Source organism: Stigmatopora argus, chromosome 17 (assembly GCF_051989625.1).
Source record: "Stigmatopora argus isolate UIUO_Sarg chromosome 17, RoL_Sarg_1.0, whole genome shotgun sequence".
NCBI lineage: Eukaryota > Metazoa > Chordata > Actinopteri > Syngnathiformes > Syngnathidae > Stigmatopora > Stigmatopora argus.
The window spans coordinates 7,498,406-7,523,767 of NC_135403.1; the positions used below are offsets into that span (position 1 = coordinate 7,498,406).

Sequence of the window (25,362 nt, forward strand, 5' to 3'; positions counted from 1 at the left end):
AATCAAATGTATCATACAGTAAAGGCAAACAATCTCAAAATATTTGCATTCATCTGTTGTAATCCAAGTATTTACATGTCATGTGACTAGAAAAAAAACATTGCTAAAGGCATGCTTTCAACATCAATAAAAGACAGCATTAATTAAACACGTATACATAAATGCAACACTTACCTCAGGAGAAAACTTTCCTTTGCGATTGATATCTATTGAATACCGCAGAACACCACATATTCCACCGAGTGAGCTGTGGGACTGCTAACACAGCTAATTTGTAGACCTTGCGAATAGTTAAGCAGATTGATTTAATCTCCTTTCCCAGCACAGGGAGACAGCCAACACCTCACATCCATGTGTGCTGGAGAAGCCATCATGACCCAACCACCTGGTTCACTAATCCTGCCACTGCTCTGAGATTACAACGTAAAATAATATATGCATACAAAGTCTCTCTACAATTTAAACAAAAAACACTTCATGATTGTGACACTGGTAAAAAAAAATCACAAGATGGAGGAAACTTCTTTGGGTTTTTGAATAACAAAAATAATACTTATGATGGGCACAGCGGGTTAAAAAGAAAAAAAATATGGCTCAAATAATTTCGATACATTTTAATAAATTACAAAGTATACTTGTTCAGGTGTACCTGTCTCTTTACATTTGAACATTCCTGCCACCATTACAAATCACCATTTAAAAATAGTCATTCAAACAGTATGAGCATATCTTGTTTCTTACAAAATTATGGTTTATACCCATTTATTTTCTAAAAATTAAGACTTTCCCCCCCAAGATCTATAGGTTCATGTTTAGCAGTATAAAACAATGTCCATGTCATTAGCAGTATTTCAACGCATATGTCAGAGAGCAAGCTTTTGATTATTACTTGATGTTAACATTTGTTTTCTACATGTAACAGTATAAAAGTAAGATGACAGCACATTTGAACAAATGTATGCATTCATGAAGTGCCTTTTTTGTTCTTTTCATTGTTGTGGCTAAATGTTCTATAGTAACAAGTCAAATAGATACTTTTTTGGTATATAAAGAGTCACTGAATCCACAGGAACACTGTACAAAATATTCACATAATATGCACTTGCACAGTTTTTGAAAACTTATAAATAGTCCAACTTGGTGTCAGCATCGCGATCGCAGGATTATATATTGGCGATTTGTTCCTAAAAATTAACACCCCTTTAGAGCGTGTTCTTTTTGCATTTTTTTGGAAAGCAAAGGGTGTTGTTTTCTTGTCCACAAAGGGCCACAAAATTCTTTCTAATAGTGTTTAGAGTCAAAGCAGTCACAAATAGGCTATGTCACAACCTCTGGACTCACACAAAATGAGCTTCTCGGTCTTCGTCTTCTTGAAGGTGCCTGGATCTCAGTCTCTGGTAAACAGGTCTGGCCTGATTAAGGCCCAAGTCCTCCGGGTTTGGGCTGTGGGATGACGAGGCGGTTGCTTGCTCTGTGTCCTCATCAAGAGGCTCATCCACAGACACTTCAATTTCCAACTCATCTTCCTCATCATCCTCTGCATCTTCATTTTCGGTGCTGTTGGCTAATCCGTGGAGTGATTTACTTTTACTCCCTGATGGCGGATTGTAGAAAGTTCCTGGTGGTGGTTGGAGGGTTCTGGAAGAACGGAAACCCGTTGTAATAATGTTGTAGTTGGTTACATTGTCCTCTCTTTTTAATGTCCTGACGTGTCGCAATGGCATGCTGTAAGCTCCATTAGGGTAGCTTGGAATAGTGCTCGTGGAGTCATCGATGGAGAAACTTGAAGATGAGACTGAAGCAGAAGGGGATGACCTGTTTGCATCATCCACTGTACTGTCTGTATTGAAAATGTTTTTGGCAGTTCTAGATGCAGCATCTTGGAACTTGTATTCTTTGGTCCAAGTTCTGCGCAAGGTATTGGTGTCAAGAGTTTTGCTGCGGTCATGTGTGCCGGCTCGCAATTTGGTCATCTCAGTTTCATCCACTTCTTCAATGGACTGGATGCCATGGTCTGCCTTTCGATCCTCTTCATCCACGTTACTCCAGGTAGGATTCTCGTCTTTACCGCGGCCGTGGCTCCGTTCCAACGGCATGCTGGCGGGTCGGGAGAACTTGTTGCGTTGCTGCCGTAAATGCACCCTTGTCGTGGACGTGACATGCGCAGAACGGAAAAGGCCTCTTTCGCTCGATTTTGGGACCTCGGCGAGCCCATTGAAGGTCTCTGAATCCACTTCATCGGCTTCTAACAAAGTACATATAAAAGTGTAAACATATCTCAAAACTAATAACATACCTAACAAAAGTGCGCTATGAAATAATATCGTTCCAAACAAACAAAAAAAGTCATTGTCATACATCTAAAATAACGATTACTACGTATCCATACCCTCAGAAGTGCTTTACTAATTAATTAAAACATTAAATAAAATAACTAGTTATTAAATATACTTACCAATAACATCCTGATTTAAATTAATTTAAGATAAACAGCACCATATTATATGTACAGTATATACTATATATCCATCCCATGCAGAAAAAGTATCCAGTAAAAAAAAAAAAAAAACACTAACCAGGTTCTAATTCTTTTCCTCCATGGTCAGAAGGAAGGAGCAGTACTGAATCCTTATACTCAGCCAGTGAGTTATAGGGAGGAGTGGAAGAATGTCTCTTAAAATGCTTGGAGCTCAACTATAATGGAGAACAGAACACAAGACTGTCAATGCACCATGTGCCTGGTAAAACATATTTTGTGTCAAAGCACCTATTTTACCTCCTGGATGTCGCCAACTGACTTTGAGTGCCTGCTCAGAAGCTGTTCTTTTCCCTGGTAAGGAGGGCCCATGTGGGGTAATGGTTCAACACAAACCTCGGTAGGTGAGATGCCTGTCAGGGGACTAAGGGGTGCATCGAAGATCATCTGGTAGTGTCTGATAAGGAGCTCTACAATGAGCGCCTGATAGGGGTAATCCACTACCGAGGAGAGGGAGACGTCGGCATCTATCTGTCTCGGCTTGATGAGTGTTGGGCCAAAGATGATCCCTAGGTTTCTTGCGGGCATCTTGTTTTCCTCTGATGCTTCCGTCACCCTGATTTAAACGGAATACAAAATTAAAACACGTCTTCATTTGCATGTAAAAATGTGCATTTTCTTAGTAAGAATTCCTCAATATGCATATAACACATCAATGATTTTTTGCAAATCCGTCATAAAATGTACGTCATGAAAAACTGCTATTTTTATGCACGAAAATCAGTTTTTTTTTTTCCCCAATCGAAAACGGAATCAAATTGTCGAGGAGTTTGAAATATTTAAACCAGTGGCAGGAACACAATAGAACTACATTTGTTGGTGAAAAGAACACTGTACCGGTGCAAGTGCTCTATAAGAAACTGCAGTGTCTTGTAGTTAGCACGTGGAAGCTGTTTGAGCAGGTCCTTCAGCTTGAAGAGGATGAGGTTGAGCTTGACGCCAATCTGAGATGGAGTCACTGGAGTGGCGCTCAGGCGAAATGCCTCCAAATCCTCTACAATTCCACTTTGGCTTCTTTTGGCCAAACCAATAAGCTCGTTGTAGTAGCGGAAAAGGATGAGTGGCTCTGGAAGCTGAATGGGAATACAGGTAACAGATGAACTACAGAGTGAAATATATAAAGCATAAGGTATCTAGAGATTGTAATGGCAATAACATAAGCAATTAATCCTGTTTAATCAAAATATGGTGTCAAGGAAAACCAATAATTGCAGACCTACCTGTCTTAGGTAGAGTTTGAGAACATTGCTGATATCGTGGGGGTAAAGGTCAGACATTTCAACCAAGTCTTTACCATTTTCAAATGCTTGGCAAAGTTTCTCTACCCGGGACTTGGAGCCATTCAGGCGGTAGATACCCTTTAAAACCCAAGAACATGATTTCAAAAGGCATTCTGACAAATTTTAGAAAACCTGAAAAGCTGAACCAGTAAAAATGTGTAGAATGAGGTTTTATCAGCACCTTCACATTAAGTGCTCTTGTCTCGATCTCTGATGTACATTTGCGGATAATGAATGGAATGCCATCCTGGCTGTTCTTTGCAGTCTGGGTAAAGTCAACGCCAAATAGGTGAAGCTTCCTCTCGAGCTTTTTATGGCCACACTGAATGGCCAGACTTTCCAGGCACTTCTTATGGCAGGCTAATGAACACTGGAAACACATTGCAAAACCTCAATGGCCAATGAATCATTGGAAGAGCATGCACAAAAAATATAAAGCGATTGGATGAGGTTAGACTCATCGCACAATTTTTTTTTAACACAAATGCTTTTTTCCAATGAACTTTCAAGCGAATATACTCCCTTTCCTCAAGCATTATATAAAATAAGTTTGAAATAAGTTGAAAATAATACAATGGATTGATGTGGGATAGGATTTCGTTATTTAAAAACATATTCTTTCACTCCTGAAAAAAAATCACTAAAATACAAATTTATATGCAGATAATACATATTTTGAAGGAGAATTTCAATCATTCATACTATCCTCTTGTAATTACTGTAATGGAAACTATTAAAATGCAGCTGCTTCAAGCTGGAATCACTAAAAATTCATTCCTCCTACAAGTTTTTTTCGACAAGCAAACAGATCAAGATTGGCCTCCTGTTTTCTAATTACTTCAACTAATTTTGTGGAGTCGTTCCAAGAACTGAAATGCTTGCATTCTTTCATCTCTTGTCAAAGCACCCCAAGCAGCATTACATAACACGCCTTAAGAAAAGAAAAATTCCATTTAGCCTTCTATCTTTTGTCCGTATCCAGTATGAAATAAATATGGAAAGAAACCTGATCTCAGAAAAACAGTGGGAGGCAAACAGGGATGATTGGCCCTTTACAAGTGTCACAAAAGGTCTTTAGTTTCCACTAGCTATTTCACCCAACTGAGTTAAATTGGTTAATTCAGTCTCTCATTCCGAGGAGCACAGGGATTGTCTTTCGTTTTTGTTTTTACTGATTAAAAATGGTTACGAAGCCATTATGAAGCTTTGGAAATGGTCATCTGGAACATTTTTTTTTCTACGAAGGAGTCTAAAATTTGTTCATGACTCTAGTTCCTGGTGTGTTTCATTCAGTTAAAAAATGAAAACAAGAAACCAAAGTTACCTCTTCGCACTCTGCTCCTTGAAGCACAACAAGTCCATCACACTCTCGACACTTGGAGGGTGCGCGAAGTTTTCGGAACTTGTGGGTTTGAGCAGCTTTGGACATTTGAGTGTTTCTGAAAGGACGTGGAGAACTAGCTGCCTCTAAAAGATCGTTTAAACCTGAAATATGAACAAGAAATGAGTAGAGCATGTAGAAAAATCTAAATCAATGTTTGTAACCACAAAGTATATTATTTGACAAACCGTTTACACCGTCCAAAGGCGAGTGGGGGTCATCCAGGTCATCGGCAGACGACATTGTACCAGTAGAAGGTGATCTAGGTAATTTCCTCTTTAAGTCTCCTAAACATTTAAACAATACCAATAAATCCATATTCATGGAGTCAGATTAAACCAATTCCAGACAATTGAATTTTGAAATGACTTTTCAGGAGTTTATTCACATAATATGAACCAAACCAGAATAACTGTTAAATGTGTTTAATGCAAAGGCCTTGCTTCCACAGCCAGATTTCCAAAGAACAATGGATGATATCCAGAAGCCAATATTTTAGTGGTATGATTGATAATGAAAAATAGAAGGCCATTAGTCACCAAGTGAAAATAAGACACTGAAATACCCATGGTTATATTTTACAGCACGATGATAGTATATGTTTTGGAACTTACATATAATTTATTGAAGATATTATGCATGATTTAGTAGCAAAAATGATCAATTCAAAGTGAGTATTTCATACCTGTCAACCTCTGCCGATAACTGCCCTTATAAATGATTATGATTCCCCTTACAAACCCCCAAAAAACCTTACAAACACCGTACAAGTCGTACGGTGTTTGTAAGGTTTTTGGGGGGTTTGTAAGGGGAATCATAATCATTTATAAGGGCAGTTATCGGCAGAGGTTGACAGGTATGGTATTTCCCCTCCTTTTGATGTTGAAAATGAAATTCCTGTGCGTATCTCCCAACCTGGGCTTGTGCTGGGTGAGTCCATGGACCGGGACTCGCTGCTCCCTCCTACACTCTCCGAGTCACTACACACTCCTCCACCCTGACTCGACGAATTGCAGTTACGAATCCGAAGTGCTGCATATAAGGATAAATATTCCGACATTAGCCATTCATTTGTTTTCTATAAATGAAGACTCTAGAGATTGTAATCAAGTGTTTTTAAACAGACTCATCTGGAGGATTGGAAATACCTTGGATGTCAGTACTGCTGTTGGACCGCCGCTCTGCAATCCTTGATTGCTGGGAGTTGCCGTTGGACCCATCAATGTCATCTGTACCAAAGTGGTCAGATGTAGCTGATCCTTGTGACTGGTTACTGTTGGATGAGTGACTGCCACTTAGTGTGCGCTGTGTCAGAGGCCTACTGTGATGAGAGATGACGATAACTGTTAAATGTGTTTAATAAAATGGTCTTCCAATGGAAGGAGCAACAATGGACAGTCACTGGTATTTAGGGGTGGATTTATAAAATATAACATTCATTTCATTAAATAAAACCAGGCGATGGCAAAAATACCTATCATTAAGGGATGTTTGGTACATGTAAACATAGTCACACTGAGTTTACGATCAAATGACATACTCTCGCCAATGCCACCAAACCATTCAAACCAGTGCTAAATTCAAAGCTGATAACTGTACATTCTACTGTATAGAATGTAGGTCAGACAAACAAAAGGCTAAATATAGACTGCTAGGTCCCATTTCCACATTCAACAAGTTGGTTCTTTTGATCATGGAAATCTCAGTTGGGGGAGGAGAACTGGGCTAAGAAAACAAACGATTCTTTTGTCAAGTGCCAAATGTGTGTGAACTAAATAAATGTAAATTCCCTCACTACCCACTCTCATGCTGGCAAGGATCAATACGATAACCTATTAGTCCCAGAATAGAGAAATTTCCATTAGCAAATTTGGAAAAGACAAAGAGATGTACATTGCTTTCAAACTAGCATTTTCATTCATTAGTTTTCCATGCTGCTTTTCCTCACAAGGGTCGCAGGGGGTGCTGAAGCCTATCCCAGCTGACTATGGGCACCAAGCGGCGGACACCCCGAACACCCTGCTGGACCAATCGCAGGGCACAACTGGATTTTTTCCCCTTCAAAGGAACTTTCATTATTCATGTTGGATAGTGGGTCAATTTCACAGGAAGCAGTGTATTGTGCAGTATCTATCTATCTATATATATATATATATATATATATATATATTTTTTTTTTTTTTTTTTTAAACTATCAAATAGTGTTTAATACAGCAGATACATTATTTTCTGCCTGATTTCATGTGTTCCCATGGCAGATAATCAATACGTATATGCCCTATAACAACAGACGTTCATTTGACAATCAATGGTCTATTGCGTTTTATTCACTGAAAGTCACTTGTGAAGTGGTGGAACTGTCAACTTAAATGCAAATAAGCAAACAAGAAGTCAGCAGAAAATCATGGGTGTTTTGGGGCAATATCTTTTCTGGCCTAGTCCCACATTTATTTGGGTTTGGGACTAACAACACATCGGGTGAGTGCTGGGGAATTTGTGCGAAATTGAATACATCACACCATGTCTTACCCTGTGCTTGATGAAAAGTAGTGTGACTCCTGGGGCAAACTCCGGACAAACTCAACATAGCGATTCCCAGGCTCATACAGTTTTGCAGTTTCGCAAAGACTCTGGTGGTTGACAGGAAGTGATACAACCTGGGCCTGTTGGAGCTGAAACCAATTGACTGTGACCTTGAAAAAAAGAACGTCATTCTGCTGTCAGATGCTGATCATAATATTTCCTCAATTTACTCATTTTAAGGTGAATATGTAATTGGATAAAAGGTTTGAACATACAGCTTTAAGAGTGAGGTCACATTGAAAGATCATCTTTCGGAGCTGAGTGATTACATCACTTTTGGTTTTGGCCAGGTCAACTCTTTTGTCCTCGACATCAATTTGACAAGCTTCGCAGTGTGTCCTCGCCTCTTCTGCCTGTCAAAGACACAATTCAAATTAAGCTTAACAATGTGCTAGCTACGCATTACACTCATGAGCCAAACTGGGAGTCTTACATAGTGTAACTGAGTTTTCTGTACCTTCTGCCAGGCCTCCTCTTCCGACCTGCGCCGTTTTTCTAACTGTTTAGCAGACGTTGCTCCTCCAACACCTCCAATCTGCTCCCCTTCAAGACGATTGATGGATACCTTGGCCTTTTCATACTCTTCTTGACGCTGATCCTGCAGCATCCGAGCCTTTTTCAGAGCGCTCTCTGCCTCATGCTTGTGATGAAAGAAACATTTAGTTAAACACGAAACACTGCTGTCTATTAAAAATCACACCTAAACCTCTTTCGCTCAGCATTCATTGACATAGCCTCCATTTAATAAACATAATTAAAGAATTACCATTTTCTTTAGCGCTCTATGCCACTGTTCTTTCATTTCTTTTCGTAGTTTGTCGAGTTCATTTTTCCGAGTCATCAGAGGCTAGATTGAAAGGCAACAAAATATGTAAATAATTCCACTGCTTCTATTCCACCTTACAGTTATAAAAAAACCAGACTTTGAGCAATTACCTGCATGAATTTGTTGCTTTGAAGCACTGCTGTGGTGTTTAGTACAATCTTGCTGTACTCAATGTCATTTTTGAAAGCAGCCATGTAGATGTCACGGAAAGGCATGAATTCCTATGTCATAAAGAGTAGACGGAGTTAGTATATAAAAATATCTGTAAATATAAACTGAAAATTATTTTATTACCTGTTGACTTGCAAGAGTCTTTGCTGATTCAGCCATTTTGTTGTAGCTCTTTGCCAACTCCATATCTGCAAATAAATAGATAAAGTGCATATTACATTCAATGTTATACCTAAACAAGTTTATATTTTGGGTGTCAACTGGACGTGTATAGTTTTTAATCATTGAAGGAAAAGTAGCATGTTAATGGTCTTGGACTCCTTAATTTATTGCCTTCTAATGCTTTACTTACTCGCACACTAAATAATAGTACATTCACAAAAAATCCAAAGAAAGTACCTTGCAACAACACATTGGGGCGAAAAATAAAAATGAACTACAGCGGTTCATTTTTGGAACCCTGACAGAAAATGTTCATAAATTTAAGACACGGAATTCATTTTACAATTTTAACAAAGCAGTATCTATAATTGGCAACGGAAGACAGAAAGTCCAACAGAGACCTTTACTTTTCAAATCAAGTCAAGCGATGTCCTTGAGTCATTCATCATCAAATAAACCATTAGCCACCGAGGATGTGTTAAACAAACACTTTTGTCTGTTTGCCTGATAACACATGCATTGTACCACTTTACAGTGGGTCCTGTGTCACCCTGCTGCCAAGAAGAATGACTAAGTATGACAGTGGAACCATTCATTAACTAGCCCGCAGAATATATGTCACATGCTGAATTCTCAGCCTTGAGCATACAAGACATCAGATTACAGCTCAGGTGAGGTAACAGTGAAAAAAAGAAGCTCCCTCAAATTTCTCTACCAGTTAAGTCATGTCCAACTGTCCATATAGAATTTATAAAGAACAATGGGGGGAAAGAAAATCATTTTATAGGAAAAGTTAAGTAGGTTTAGAGTACAGTGCAATACATTGGGTGAGTAATTTGCAAGATAAATGCTGCCCTCCAACATGGTCTTAGGCACGTGTCTTGGTGGGTTTCCTTCCACATCTTAAATACTTAGGTTGATTGGACACTAAGAGCGTATTCAAACCAAGAAAATCCATAGTGCGCTTCCTTTGGATGCATCATAAAACGCAAATATAAAACAGTCCAAACCACAATTGTTCCATAACTCACCCACATTCAGCCGTTTCTCCACCCAGCCCAGTACTTCTTTGGTATATTTTGACCAGCCCTTGGCGTAACGCAGTGCTGACTCCACTCCGTTGTCTTCCTGCTGGAGTGTCCTGTCCACTTCTTCAACCCGAAGTGGTGGTCCGAGGTTGCCTACAGGAACTGTACAAGAAAGGTTGTAAAAGATGGACTTGGGCATGACTGACAATGCTTCTCTGGGTAATATTTGGCAGTATGTGCGGCACTGAGCCAACTGGCCTAGCGAGCACTGACCTTGAGTATGAGACATACGGGCTAATACAATTTGAAGATAAGCTAACTGAGTGATGTGTGGATTAATGAGAAGACACCCATGAGTTCATGTGGCACAATTAGCCCACACACAGACATGAAGTACATTCAATAATAAACTAGAATCATTCTGCTCATTCGGTGTAATGTTTACACTCTAACGCCTCGCCAAAAACCAGCCTCGTACTTGTTAAAGAACAAAAAAACACATCCTGAGAGATCTGTCTTACCTGGTGGATCATCTTTCTCAGAGCCGGATCCTCCAGATTCCAAAGGTAGGTTGTCAAAAGACTGAAACAGATAACAAAATCATCAACACAATGAGACAATACAACCAAAAATTGTTCATACCATATCCACAGTAAATCAGTTGACGTCAAAAACAATAATTCTTAAAACCAAATAGGACCATTCTGCTGATTATTCAAACATTCATTTTACTCTTCCTCAATTAAAATCAATTTGAAGCTTATTGAGTAGTAACAGTTCTTTGCCTCTGATCCTCAGTTATGTCCATAACTTCTTAATTAATGCACACTACTTACCCTACTCCTTTTAGTTAGGGGGAGCCCTAACCCAGACCCATTCTCTACATCTCCCATAAGGAAGTCAGACACTCTGGGAAGAAAAAAAACATTTAATCATAAAATTAGAATGTATTTTGATACATATGAGCCCATAAGAGCCTGATATGTGCAGTCATGCCATGATACTTACACATTGCCAACGGTGAATGCCAAATTGTCAATTGCAGTGAAGATGTCGTTAAAAAGACTCTGCTTATTCTCTTCGTTCACCTCCTCAAAATTCACTTCTGTCAAATGACGAGATGAGCCTAGGTTAAGTCAAACTTTTTGCCATAACATGCTTTCCAAACAGAGGAGACATCCTGCTCAGGCTCCACTTATCTTAGTTGAATCTCCTTGTGTGACTCACCACCATTGTATGTGTATAATATATACAATGGGATTTTTTTTTACAATCCAATAAAACCAAAGGTAATGGAAAAACATATTATAAAACGTGCCATTTGAGAAGCTATGAGTGAATTTTTATTTGTTTAAAATTACATCCTTCAGACACCGTCTGCCTGTACAGATACATTCTTAAAATTATCTGTTGAGATACCTCATTGATCACTGCAACATCTCAGCTAAGTCGCAATCTTGCAATGTTGTCACTTGCCATCTCAGTGAATACGCACTTCAAAAATGCCAATTTTGCATTTTTTTGGGTCATTCTGTACAACGTTTTATGTTAATGCCTTAAAACACACTTCTACCAAAGTAACCAAACCGATTCTGTAGTCCATAAACCCGATAGTTCCACTGTATATAAATGGACTGTAATCTGGAAAGCCAGTAGTTTCCTGCTACAAATCAAAACACGGTGATGACTGAAGATAGAATAGGACAAAAACACTAATGTAAATACAGTTGTAATCAGTCTTCACAATAATCTTCCTGTCCTGAATAGGCAGGGAGAAAATGAACTAGTCAGAAAGCGAGCCCAAGGAATCAATGATGTAGCTGATTGTTTTGCTTTCTGCTTAGAGGAAACTTCGTCTTTCCTTTCAGTGGAACAATAGATATTTTGAGAGTCCAAAACACCAACACAAACTAGCCGATTTATCAAAACATTTATACGTAAAAGGCAGTAGTGAGACTAACTTAACAAGAAAGATTTCTGAAACATGTAACTCTACAGACACCACAGGAATCATATACCATCGCAAAGTCAGTTTAATATCAGAAAAGAGGTGCCAAGAAAAGTAAAAATGACCCACCTGGAATATAGTTTTTATCCTTAGCCTGTGTCCTATTCATTTGGCAGTTCTATTTTGATGAATAATGACAGTCGTTGAATGAGATGATTTATCCAATCTTCCCATGTTGTTGTGCTTTTATTTTCTTCAAAATGAGTATTTAAAAAAATATTTAGGTCTGACTTCGAGATGAAGCACAATTATAATACGCGGTGACCAGTGGGGTCCTGGGAAAAAAGCTAGTCGTCACCATTGAAAGCTTGCAACTCTCTTATGGTCTTACATCTCCTTTGCTTCTGTCCAAACCCTAAATCCTCAACAGGACATCCTGAGCCTTGCTGGAATACAATGCCAATGCTCGCACAGGCCCCAACGAGTGGTCCAAATGCGGAAGTTACATCATTGAGAAAAAATGGTATTGTGTTTAAGAGGAAAAGCACAACACTCTCTCACAACTCTGAAGAATCCAAGGATTTGGGTAATATTTTACCCATGAACACTAATTGTAAGCAACCACAGGGTGACTTTGTTGTTGCGTGACCAGATACCACAAATCAAAGAGTAAAATTAATGGAGTGGACTGTGCCTTTAAATAAAAGAAAGAATGGAAAAGGGAATATAACATGGAAAAATGAAAAAAAAATATGAACAACATTTTGAAGAAAGGTGTTTACATATTGTTATATTATTTTCAGGGGGAAAAATGACCTCAAAATCAAGTGTGTTCTGGCGCTCTAGGGGCGGAAACTCTAGCCAGAATACAGAGATCAGTATCACAACATTGATTTATTCATTCATTCATTCCACAATCAAAAAGCTCGCGGGGGTGCTGGTGCCTATCCTCGCTCACAAGGGACAAGAGGTGGGGTACACTGTCAACTGGTTGCCAGCCAATCGGAGGGCACTTATAGACGAACCATTTGAAATTGTCAGCCTACAATGCATGTTTTATTTTTATTTTTTATTAAGTATTTAATCTGCTTACCTTTCACTGCAGTGATGACAGTTCCAGCTGAACTCAGGATATCTACCGAGTTGAGGCTGTGGTGTTTGTCGATAATGGTCTTCAGGACTCCGAGCATCTCCCCGAGACGTTCGTGGACTGCTTTGTGGAGGCAGGATTGGTTCTCTGATAAATCACAAAGTTCAATGTTTTAAGAAGATTTATGGGATACAAATTATAAATAGGCCAACAGTGTTCAATTAATAAGAAAAAGTAGTCCCCCCCATATAAACTGGTCGCCTTTTTGACTGAGGATATGAAGACCAACAGAGAGGCAACATTTTTTGTTGTCTGATTCCATTTAAAACTACATTGATTTCACACAAGGTTGACACAGTATAGCATTAATTACAGAACCCAGAATCATTCATGTCCAGATGTGCCTTTGGGAGTAAAATCACGGCAATTTGTTGTCGTCTGGCTCAAGCCTCATTTCTGAACCAAGACAGTGACGACTGGGATTTCCGTTTAACAGTTGATGAGGTACCCAGAGAATTCCAAATTTCCCGTTTTGTTACCCATCTGGTAAGAGAATCACTACATGACATGCCGACATTGCTGGTTTAAAGGGTGGCCATGGTAGCCGTGTCAGACAAGTACCAAGCATTCATTGGAGTTGTGGTCAACACTAAAGCAGTCAATGGTTTGTCTAGGCAACAAGGCCATAAAGCACGGGTGGCAGTGAGATTGCACTCCGTAACCTACCATACCTGAAAGCCAAGTACGTCATAACTACAACCTATTTTGACCGTACGGCAATTAGAAGTTTGCAAGTCTGTTCATCAGAAGCCAATTTTAAAACAGAAATTAGGAGGTAAGAAAACTAAAAATGAACTTCTGAAGGGTGGGAACTGGTGTTCTGCAATGAAGTCTGCATGCTCAAAGCAAAAAGCTGAGGTCTGTGTAAAAGGCACATCTGACAACATACTGTATTGTTCCATAGTCTACAAACCTAAATTCCCGAATTCCAAGATCTACAATACAAAGTAGTAGTTTAGTGGTCACTGAAGAGAAAATATGCATGCCTTATAATTACTATTATTATTTTTCAAAACATATAACTTGACAAGAGCCGTATGCACAATTAGAGGTGAGTTGCTTACGGTCCATTTTTGCCACCCACTCCGCCTTTTGTTGGACCTCACCTCCAACAAGCCACATCCCACTGACAGTCAAAGCCACATTTGCGCTGATGTTCACCCCAGGATTACCTACTCATGGAGAAAGGGATCAGGAAGACTTTAGCTGTCGCCCATTTTCCCTTTTATTCATTAGCTCTCTTTTTGGAGTGAACAAATAGTGCAACCACCGGGGCTAATACAGCGGGGTCTGCATGGACATATTGACAATGCTTGCTGTGGTGATCTGGAAAATCCAGCTAACTAAACAGTATGTGATGGTTTCCCATCAGAAGGTAAACCAATTTTACAAGGGAAAACATCAGTTAAGAAATTTAAAAAAAAATACACATACACAGCCAGCACAACAAGCAATATCGAAAACAAAGACCCCCGGTGAAGCGGTTGTTTCCACTAAGGGCCAAAAATGGATTTCCTTGGATCCAATGCAGCGGAGACAGTTTAATCAAGTATTTTTCTGCTGAAGCAATCAATATGCAATTGACTGCAATCAACTGATTATACTTGTAGGAGACCAGATTGATTAAAAAAGTGTCCTTTTCATTGGTTGCAATGAAATCCAGGACACTCAAGGGCTTTTATATATTTGGTTTGACTCCAGTGCTCTAAAGGGAATTTAGAGAGAATGCAGTATGAAAAAGTCTTTCAATTAAATACTTGGCCTAACCCTACCACAACAATGTGTACTTAGCTGGTTAATTAGTTATGATCACGCACTAAAAATACATCTTCGCTGGTTGTCACAAATGAGAGCTCAGTGTGATTATGTTAATTCTTCAGTGATATGCATTATTCAGGCTACTGCAATGTGTTGGAACATAGATCATTGTGGTTATATAATGAGCACGAAGTAATGAGTGTGAGAAACAAACATGTAGGGTTTCCTTAAAATCTACTGAAGTTGAAATGCTTAGCTTAACATAAAATCCTGAGCCGCCGCATTATCTAGACTGAGACAATACTAAAGATCTTAATTCGGTTACAATTTGAACATAACATTATGAGAAACTTTGTTTGGTTAGCAGGATGTTGGCTAAGATGAGTCGAGGTAGGACATGGAGTGATGAGACGGAATGTCCTCTTGATTTTCACAAGACTTAGGAATTTGAGACCAAGCTAAGAACTAAAACCTTAAAATGTGGTCTCAAGCTCATGAACAGTTACAACACTAGCATAAACCTTACAAATATCAACTCTGTGTGTGTGCTGACTGCTTAAAAAAACCTTTATGCCAAAGTCAACAATCCCAATAAAATCACCCATCGTCTTGTTTCAGAGACTCCAACCCCAATACAGGAGGCATCAACCGAGACGTTTACTATGAATACCCACTATACGGGGGTTTCCTTTAAAAACTCCCATGTCTTGCAGTCTTCAATAGTAAATGCATGGCCTATAGAACCATCTTAAATTGAGGCAAATTAGACTAACATTATGGCTGTGTGGAGAAGCACAGCAAGGCTCCGAAACAAGTAAAAAGAACGATTATTTAATCCCATGAATGCTTTTCATTGGGCAACACAAAGCGTAGACAATTCCGTCCCATCAGGAGGGATCTTGTTTAAGGCTATATCTGTCAAACACAACTTCACATTAAGCAGCTGTATTCCTATTTTAGAGAGGATGTCAGGTTTAAAGAGAGGTTCTGGGAAAATCCTTCTCTTCACTGTCCACAGGGGAAATAAGGCTTTCAAAGAAGAGACTTTTTTGAGAGCTGAAAAACTCACCATTGTCTCTGGGGCGACTGGCAGACAGCGGGACAGGTCACCTCATGGATTTGACAACATGAAGCATTTACGGGACAATAAATTGCTACATCAGCCATTCACTTTTCACAGGAACGGCGTCTGTCATTGTCCATGTGTGGCAGCTTTTGGTGGGAGGATGGTAAGGCATGATAGGGGAGGAGTTGTGGTGAGTATGGGAGGGTAAAAAATGAAAGGCAAAGGGGGTTGTGTGTTGTTCAGGATAGTTCTCTTCTTATGGGATTTGTCCCAACTTTACCCCTGCACAGCACATCCCCACTACAGCAGGGGTTATGAGAGGAGTGAGAGACATTCCAGGGAATAATAAGGCCCGGTGAATGAGAGCTATGGAGGGATCAGACCTTGATCCTGATGAGAAGGAGGCCGCGGATCAGGAGCTCCTTGCAGGCTGCCAGAAACACATTGCCAGGCTTTTACTTCATCAGCGTCATGGAAACCCGACATTCCAGCCTCTTGTTTGGTAGTGGGGATGGGAGTTGCCGCGAAGGGCAGGCGTAGCCATAATGAAAACATTGTCAGCTAATTCACCATCAAAATGACACCATAATAATAAAACATTCTGAAATCACCTTGCGCCAGTTATCTCCAAATTGTTCAAGTCTGCAATTACTTTACTGTAATACAACAGGTGTTACAGTTATGCATGTTTGTAGTCTGAAATCCAAGTGTAATCCACCATATATTCTTATCCGTTCTCATATGTAGTTGTATGTATAGTAAACATTAATTTACATTTAGAAGCTTGACCACATGAGGCAGCTTGAGAGTTACTAGTTACTATTAGAATTGGGTATCAATGACTTAAACCAATGGCGCCTGGTTGAGAAAAGGGATTTGGCGGTATTCCATCACTGGCTAACTATGCATTGCAAATCACAAGTGTTATTTCTTCTCTTTGCTTTAAAGAGAGGGCGGGGGCGCTGCTTTTTGCAACCAAATGTGTGAAATTACTAAACATGTTTCAATTAGGCAAATGTCCTATCACACAGAGGGAAGCCATGGCAGAGAGGGCAGTGGGGGGTTAACAACAACTAATGACTTGGCTCAAATTAAGAGTATACCCCAACAGACTCATTGTCCACACAATTAAAACTAAGTAAATCTATTTTGTTGAGTGCTTGCGGGGGGACTATTTTATGAATTCCTTGCATCAGAAACTATTCATACGGACAAAGAATGATCATGAATTATTTGCACACAGTAGACATTAAAAGTGGAAATGACACGCACTGATAAAAGAATGACCTCAATGCTTAGTTTGCTAAATACTAGTTATTTCACCCTTTCTATTTCTTGATAGGTAAAAAAATTGAGTGGCCTGCCTGCTTGATGTTTGTCATCCATTTGGTTTGTTTTCAGATTTCACTTGCTTTTCTTGAACTTGTCAAACTGCTCACCAAATGACCATATTTTAAATTGCTGATCATGTGATGCCACTTTGTACTTTCCTACATACGCACTCACCAAAAGCCAGTCGAGATTTCAATGAAAACAGTTGCCCACCACTACAGAGTGTATAAAAATCAATAAATACTCAAAGAAAGGGTCCATGTATGTGTATAAGATGGTAAAAATTCAATGCAAGTATCTATACCGCTAAAAGAGACCTGGCGATATGTTCAGATGTCTGGTCAAGTAACCCAAGAGTGAGCAAATAATGTAAATGCTCCAAGGTTTCTTTACTCATGCTCATTTTTACTCATGCTCTCCAGTTATTAGCATATAAATGGCATATTCAGTGTGGAGTGCCTCAGTGAAGAAAGACAGATCTCTCTTAGATTTATACCCCACATCGCCACCTCCACCATCTACTGTTGATACAAATGCTCTGAAAGCTGGCATTCCAGCTATGCTCTCAACTTTCTTTAAGAGAAAAACAGAAATCCCCCACCGTGCAGTCTTGTTCTGGCAGGCTAAACTGCTCAAGCGTTATCGGGGGGAAAAAAGTCCATGTCAGTTCCCCATAATGTGTATTGAACGCAAAGGCACATCAGCAGGCCAGGAAGTAGACACGGCCGCTTTTTAGTGCACCTGTCAATGGACAGAACAAGGAGGTGAGGAGGGCCTATGTCTGAGAATAAGGGGAGGCTATTTGGCTTTACAGTCATTTGGATCATGAGTGAATGGGCTTTGTGAAAATGAAAGCCCACCCTTTAGTCAGAGTTCCTACAAGACTATTGAGGAATTTAATTCTAACATTTTACTCTAAAGTAAAGCTTACTTAACAAAGCATGAATGCTTTAAAGGAAGCTTTGAGGTTTGTATACACAGAAGTGGCTATAATGACAGTATTTTGAGAACTGTCCATTTTTTGAAGTCAAATAATACCGAATGATAAAGGTTGCAAACGATAGTATTTTGTTCACTAAAGCAGACTTAGGAATTGCAAGTAGTTAACAAATATAATGTACATACACAACTATTCAGGTGCAAAAAAAATATGCGGTGCAAAATTTTATGCTGCCAGCTAAAATGTTTGGTCTGTTTAGTAGTGAACTAAATATTTTACTCAGCAAACTGTGGTGAATGGTTAGCAAGATTCAAGGGTTTTTTTGCAGGTATTGTTGCTGATAGGCCGAGTTGCTTGGCAAGTTCATTCACACATCAATACACCCAATTTCCTTCGTTGCCTTTTTTACAGTCCACTGGGACGTTATTTGATTCTCAAGACATTATGAACTGCAGTTGGCCCTGGCAGTAATTCAGTCTGGTTAACTCAATAACCAAGCAATATATTTTCAAGCTCAGTTCCATAAATAATAAAATAATTATAAGAAAATAATTGTAACTATGCATAAAAAACATTAGGAAAGCAAAATATATGTTTTTTATTTATACTATCAGATTCCTGGACCATACTTTATTTCGACGTAGTACCCGTTTCTATTTTAATCCAACACCTTGCAATTTTCTGGTCTGTGAAAAACAGATCTTGTTTTTGTGTACACCAATCCCTAATTCCTTTCAGGTGAGTGTTGAAATGTTAAGCAGCTTTTCTTCTGAATTGCTCCAAGCCGCAACAATCTTTTTGAACTTCACCATGAACTGCCAATTCACAGATCCTGTCTACTAAGAAAGCATTGTGATGTGTTATTAGTTAAACTAATGTCATGATAAAAACCAAGCAGTATGACCTTTTTTCCCACTAGATTGACATCCATCCACAGTCACTCATAACAGCAACTCAGTTTTAACATTTAATTTACAGAAGAAAATGTATTCAAACTAATTATAAAAATATTCAATGCAAACTAGGCTGTATTAAGTATTGTATTATTGTACAATTAATTAGGTGATTAGCCTGATTGCTGCAGGCTTTCCCAATCAAAATGGATTTGAAAAAAAAATACATATATATATATGAATGTGACACAGTATGTTACTAATAATGTGTAAAAAAATAATTGGATTTCCATATGTATCATTTCATCTTCATCACATTCATTCATCTTTCACACCACTTATCCTCACAAGGAATGCGGGGGATGCTGGAGCCTACCCCAGCCAACTATGGACAACAAGCAGGGGACACCTTGAATATTTTGCCAGCCCATCACAAGACACAATGAAACGGACATACGCCCACAAACCCACCGCCATCGAGTGGAGATCGAACCCAGACTCCCACACTGAAGTCAGGTGCAAGAACCACCGCACCATCGGGTGGTTTCATATGTATCTACAAGATTTAATTCTCTCTAGTCACTCAAAAAAAAAAAATTAATATCATCAAACAAAAAAATCCTACCATTGCAATTGTTAAGCCAGGAACCATAGTTGATGTGTGGAGTGTTTTGTATTGTATTACATTGTTACACCGTACCTATAAAAAAGTTTTTAAAAATCCTGTACGAAATAGGGGCAAGTTGACAAGTATGCAAATATTTTTAAAAATAATATTTAAAAACTATGCAGGCCTTTAGCAAAGCTCCTTATTAGTTCAGGAGAGTGGGAATCCTGAATTGTATTGAATTGTGGAGCAAACAGCTGCTACAGTTCGGAGGGGCGCCATAACTATTAATCTTTCTCATGGGCAAGGAAAAAGCAACACAGTAAAAATGTTCCCTTGGGTCCCAAACTAAAAAAAAAGGCTTACAAATCAGTTTCAGAGCAGTTAGGGCTATTAAACTTGACAAGTTTGCATGTCTTTGCCACCTGTACACAATGTGCACTTTGTGCATTGCCTGATGATTGGGGTTTTAAACCTGTTTGCCTTTGTCCATCATGACATTACAAAAGGCAAAAAGGATAAGAGGACTGCCTCATGTCACAAAGCAAGGACTTTAATCCCTTCAAAGTTCCAATTCTACCCAATCTTAAAAAAAGAGCAGCAGATCTCAAAGCGAGCAATTAAGGTAATGTAGTAAATCCTTAGGCAGCTTAGTTAAGAAGATAAGCATGCACCATTACGATTAAATCGAGAAGATACTCCTTGAGAGTCACAAAGTATTCAAGTATCTCGATCTATAAAAGACGATTCTTTTTCCCACATGGAATGATTTACACTAGCCAAAATACAAGTGTGTTAAAAGAACCATAAAAGGAATTTTTGGGGAGGCAAGAAGCAACTGGCAGCACTTTATAGTCAATCCCAGAAAACCCAGTGGGATAGACTGTCTAAATAGAGGAGAGTCAGAGCCTTGAAAGAAAGTCTAGAATAGTTGGTAAAAAGTCCAAGTCAACCTAATTTAGGTTTTCTCAGAGGACCATATCAGTGTTTCCCAGGAAGCTTAAACCTCATAACAGAATACTTCCTAAAGAATAGCATGATGCAAACTAAATAAGACTAACCAAAAAGGTATTTGCGACGAATCTAATGATTCACCGTGTAGCGGTGTGCTGGGTCGTCATCTAGATTACGCAACACCTCAGCTAAACTATTTAATCAGGTAATGTTCTAACGAAAGATTCTTCATGACTCAGAGCGAATGCATTACACGAAATATGTAAAGTGGGAACATGAGTCACACGCATACACTGACAGGTAAATATTAACATATCTGATAAAGGTTCATGATGCATACTGTTTTGATCTATAGTGTGCCTAGCTTATTATGTTAGTCAAAAATCTGCTGTGTCATTCGCAGGATTCTTCAGGAGCAGCCTAATTAACCTCACCCAGTTCCAGCTCAATATGATTGTACTGTACTGCATTTAAATGTAGTAATTAAAGTTGAAAAAAAGGGCTTGAATATAACACAGTAGCGAAGGACTTTTCATGCCAATGAAATGCTTGTCTTGCTCTGTGACTAACTTCAAAGTTGCTGACGACAGGATTGGCGAAGGAGAACGGATAAAAGATCCTCTCTTTCATCAAACCGACAAAGGTGGCAATTGTACGTATTGAGATTTTTTTTTTCCGGCACAGATAATCCCAAGAAAGCTAGCCCTAGATATTTTCCCGTCTACAAAAGTTGTACCAAAACTGCAAACCATGCTCTCAACTTTCCATTGTCAATGCTGGCAGGTTCCGCTTTTATGCCTGTGCGGTTACTTGGCAGAGCCTCACGACGAATACAGACAAGGCACACCTGTCTTACTAAATCAAGCTCCTCGTAGGCAACACACCCTGATTCCCACAACAGTTCCTTCAATCTAAAAAAAAAATCAGCTCTCAGTTGTGTGATGCCCTACAAGGACTGAATGTTTACCAAGCTAATATGACCGAGTGCTTTCGAGTGCCTCCTCACCATCGAACACAAAAGATCCTAAGAGACCACCCCCACGGCTCATATGGTCTCATGATGTCCTCTGTGACCTTAGTGAGGAATAATAAGCCCTTCCAATTACTGACATGACCTTCACAAGTACACAGTGGACCAGGTCACAATTTTACAAGGAATATAAATACCAGCAACACATTGGAGATGGTGTGCAGACAGTGACCAAACCTCCGTCATTGACGCGACATGACACTAGTTTCGTCACATAAACAGCTTCTTAAGACATAATTCAATTATATGTGCGTCATTGGCTGTCGCCACATACTTCAACCATGCAATAATAACCATCTAAGGATGCGCTGCTAGTCAAAACAAAGTTAAAATGTCTTGATGTGAGTACTTGGATTAGGAAACCCTTTGGGTATCATTCTCACAGGCCACAGTTATTTTGGACTTTGGGAAAGTATTGATGTGTGCAAAAATGCTGCTGGTTTACGGGAGTGTATGAGTATGGGGATGTTGCCAGGGACAATGTGTGTCACGCTCACATCATTGACTGTGAATTTAGCTACAAAGGGGACCCAGTCTAAACGCTGAGTATTGCTTTGCTCTGTGTAGTAAACATTGGAGGAAGGGTTCAGTGTGGGGTTGGTTTCAGTCACACTTTCAAAGTGACCACAGCAATGAAAGGTTAGAACTTTAGTCATAAAGAATGGGGACAATATGGCCATAAATTAAAGAGGGTTTTAAATCACCTCCAATCACAATAGAAGTCAGTGACTCCTACCAGATGTTGGATGTCTCCAAGTATCCCGTCAAAGCTTAAACAATGACATCTTGTAGATGACTTTTAGAGATCCTAATACATTCAGAACCAAATTAAAAGTTGTTTATCAATAACAACTACTGAATAACAATACATAGCCTTAACCATTTTCAACAAAGTTACAAAAAATTGACAGTCATTTGTCTTGGTAAGAGTAAAATCATTAATTCCAAGCAACGCTGATTATATATAGCAATGATCATTTTAACTAGTTTCTTTGTATCTACCTAAGAGGGTTTGTCAAGTTAATTTGTAATACGTCTTCTTTCACAAACCAGAAGGTACTACTTTTTATACATTGTTTACATGCCTCCTAAAGAAGTACTTATGTAGTCCAGCCAAGCAACCAACAATAAGTAAGTATATTGCTTGAATGTATGTTTATATTGGTTAAAATATGTCATAGTCTTCAATGTCTAAATTCGGGGCAATTTTAGATGGTTTAGAGCACATGTGTCAAAGTGGCGGCCCGGGGGTCAAATCTGGCCCGCCGCATCATTTTGTGTGGCCCGGGAAAGTAAATCATGAGTGCCGACTTTCTGTTTTAGGATCAAATTAAAATGAAGAGTATAGATGTATATTACATTTCCTGATTTCCCCCCTTTTAAATCAATAATTGTAATTTTTTAATAATTTTTTTGTCTTTTTAGTTCAAAAATCATTTTGTAAAATCTAAAAATATATATATATAAAAAGCTCAAATAAACATTGTTTTAGATCTATAAAAACTGAATATTCAGGGCTTTTAATCCAGTTCTTTTAATCCATTTATAAAAATAAAAAATCTAAATATTATATCTAAAATGGTCCGGCCATGAAATCAAGTTGACGTTAAAGCGGCACGCGAACCAACCCGAGTCTGACACCCTTGCTTTAGAGGGAAAAAACACAATTTCCTGAAGAGAAATGCAACGAGCATATACTTTGGTCACTATGCTGTGTCAGCAGCACATTTCATTGTATTTTTTTTACTTGTAAAAGAGCAATAACCTCAAACTAAGGGAGATAAGGTTAGTTGAGTGGCCACACAGGCCAAGGCCACAACAGGACAAAATAGGTACGAAAGGCTCAGGGGTGTGTACATTACTGTGAAAGCAACAGTGTGTACCCAACCTTGGTTGACAACTTAGAAAACCAATGATCCTAAAATCACAGGGCTACCAGTCTTTATGTCAATGGAATTTAGTGATAAACAAAAATAAATAATTCAGCCATCATTGCCAAACAAGGCTCAGGAAAATACCTTTTTATTAGACAGTGATTTGGCCTGCAAAAAAAAATATTAATACATAAAACAGCAGATAGGTATGTTTTTGCAGCCAATAACTGAGGATAGAAAACAGTACATAGGTGACTGCATGAATATATGCAAGTGAATACAGTTAAAAATGTCAAGTACATATTTTTGTTAAAATTTACTGAAACATACCTGTAGAGATGAAGACGTCTTTGAACTTGAGTAACACGTCTGCAAATTTCCGCACATCGCTGACCATTTGCATGATGTAGTTTGGGTCCGCGGCGAGGCTATCTTGGTTGCTCTTATGCATCGGGCGGCCCTTGGAGACTTTGTCTGAGGACCCCAAAGTCACAGCGCTCGAGTTGGAGAATCGGGAGATACCCAGAGGGAATCTGGTTCCTCCTCCACCATCACTATCTCCAGATCCTCCGCCGCTGCTCTGGCGCAGCATGGCTGCAAGCATGGTTAGTTGGCCTGGTGGTCCCTCTCAGGATTTAAACCTACCAGAGGTCTTATACAAGGGTGAAAATGGCTGCAAAAGAAGAGTCGACAAATAGTTATACACTTTCTATTACTTATGCCACACTCAGCAGGGAGAACTCTTGTGTTTTAATAATGATAATAATACCTGAGATTCAAAATTGGATCTTTTTTTATCAGTGAATTAACATGAATGCCATCTGTAATAGTTCAAAAGTGATGCTGCAAAGAAAGGCGATGATTGATGCAGTGTTATGCACACTGTAATCTAAACTTTATTTTGGATCCATGGATGGGAAGTGTTGAGTTGACTGTAGTATTGGTTTTTTTTGTATTATATGATGTGAAATTGCTTTTTAAATAAAGTCAAGCTACAAATATAATTTTCAGCACGTGTACTGCATTCAACTGTATGCAAACATTTGACAAAAATGCTTTGTAATAAGGTCCTAATAGTAAAGTAAAGGCTGCAGTAACTACTTAGTGCAAAATATATCATCTTAAAAAGAGAAACAGCTGCTTAGTGCCACAGATTATTCAAATTATGTAAATTGTAAATTGCAAACAAACCAATAGGTGTGATTTTTTTTTCTGCATATGTCAATGAAATAGTGATCAAACCGCATTTCTTCGGGTTTAACAATTAGAATGGTTTCAACAAGCAGTAAATCAGATTTATATTATTGATTTATAGATGTTTAAAACAAGCTCGTCCGTGACGTGGGGTGACAACGGAAAATTTGTGTCATACAAACATACGAACCCTGTGAAGAATCGGGAAACATTGCAGCCGATAGAAGTTCCACGCGCTGAAAGATTGCTCCAGCAGAATCGTAAACCTTAAAAATATTCCACAGGGAAATATTCGTATGAATTCCAGATCGATTTTGCCTGAGTCCAAACACAGCGATTTGCTTGCCCTTTTACGTGTAACTTTAACTTTGTCGTGCACGGGTTATGACTGTGTTGATATAAACACGCGCTTCTCTTTTAACAACAGGTGCTAAAGGTTTTAACTGTCAAGTCGGGAAAACACTAGTGATTTCCGGTTAGGATTTTCACAATATAAATCACAGCTAGTGGTGTAGGCTATGATACCAAAAAATAAAAATAAAACCATTTTATTTTTTTCCATCTGATGTCAGTGGGTGAGTCCTGTTTTCTTATGAAATTATGTTTGTGGATAACAACAATTTGAGATTGGGAGAAAACATTTTAAAAT

At 38.8% G+C, this 25,362-nt stretch overlaps 1 protein-coding gene across 3 annotated transcripts; it reads right to left on the reverse strand.

Moving 5' to 3' along the window:
- Positions 1-599: 599 nt before the first annotated feature.
- LOC144091994 (rho GTPase-activating protein 29-like) lies at positions 600-25,146 on the reverse strand. 3 transcript variants are annotated; one of them, XM_077624722.1, is made up of 23 exons: positions 24,904-25,146; positions 23,850-24,192; positions 13,009-13,152; positions 10,976-11,072; positions 10,804-10,876; positions 10,489-10,549; positions 9,971-10,129; positions 8,901-8,965; positions 8,717-8,827; positions 8,547-8,627; positions 8,238-8,420; positions 7,996-8,133; positions 7,727-7,890; positions 6,346-6,518; positions 6,113-6,229; positions 5,386-5,484; positions 5,141-5,301; positions 3,998-4,186; positions 3,757-3,894; positions 3,374-3,609; positions 2,777-3,092; positions 2,577-2,694; positions 600-2,245 (listed from the first exon to the last, which is right to left on the reverse strand). In XM_077624722.1, the coding sequence occupies exons 2-23, from the start codon at positions 24,121-24,123 to the stop codon at positions 1,338-1,340; spliced, it is 4,005 nt and encodes a 1,334-aa protein (XP_077480848.1). In that variant the 5' UTR covers positions 24,124-24,192; positions 24,904-25,146; the 3' UTR covers positions 600-1,337. The 3 variants fall into 3 exon arrangements, with proteins under 3 accessions (XP_077480848.1, XP_077480849.1, XP_077480851.1); XM_077624723.1 differs by lacking the exons at positions 23,850-24,192; positions 24,904-25,146 and adding an exon at positions 15,893-16,158; XM_077624725.1 differs by lacking the exons at positions 13,009-13,152; positions 23,850-24,192; positions 24,904-25,146 and adding an exon at positions 12,045-12,890.
- Positions 25,147-25,362: the final 216 nt, after the last annotated feature.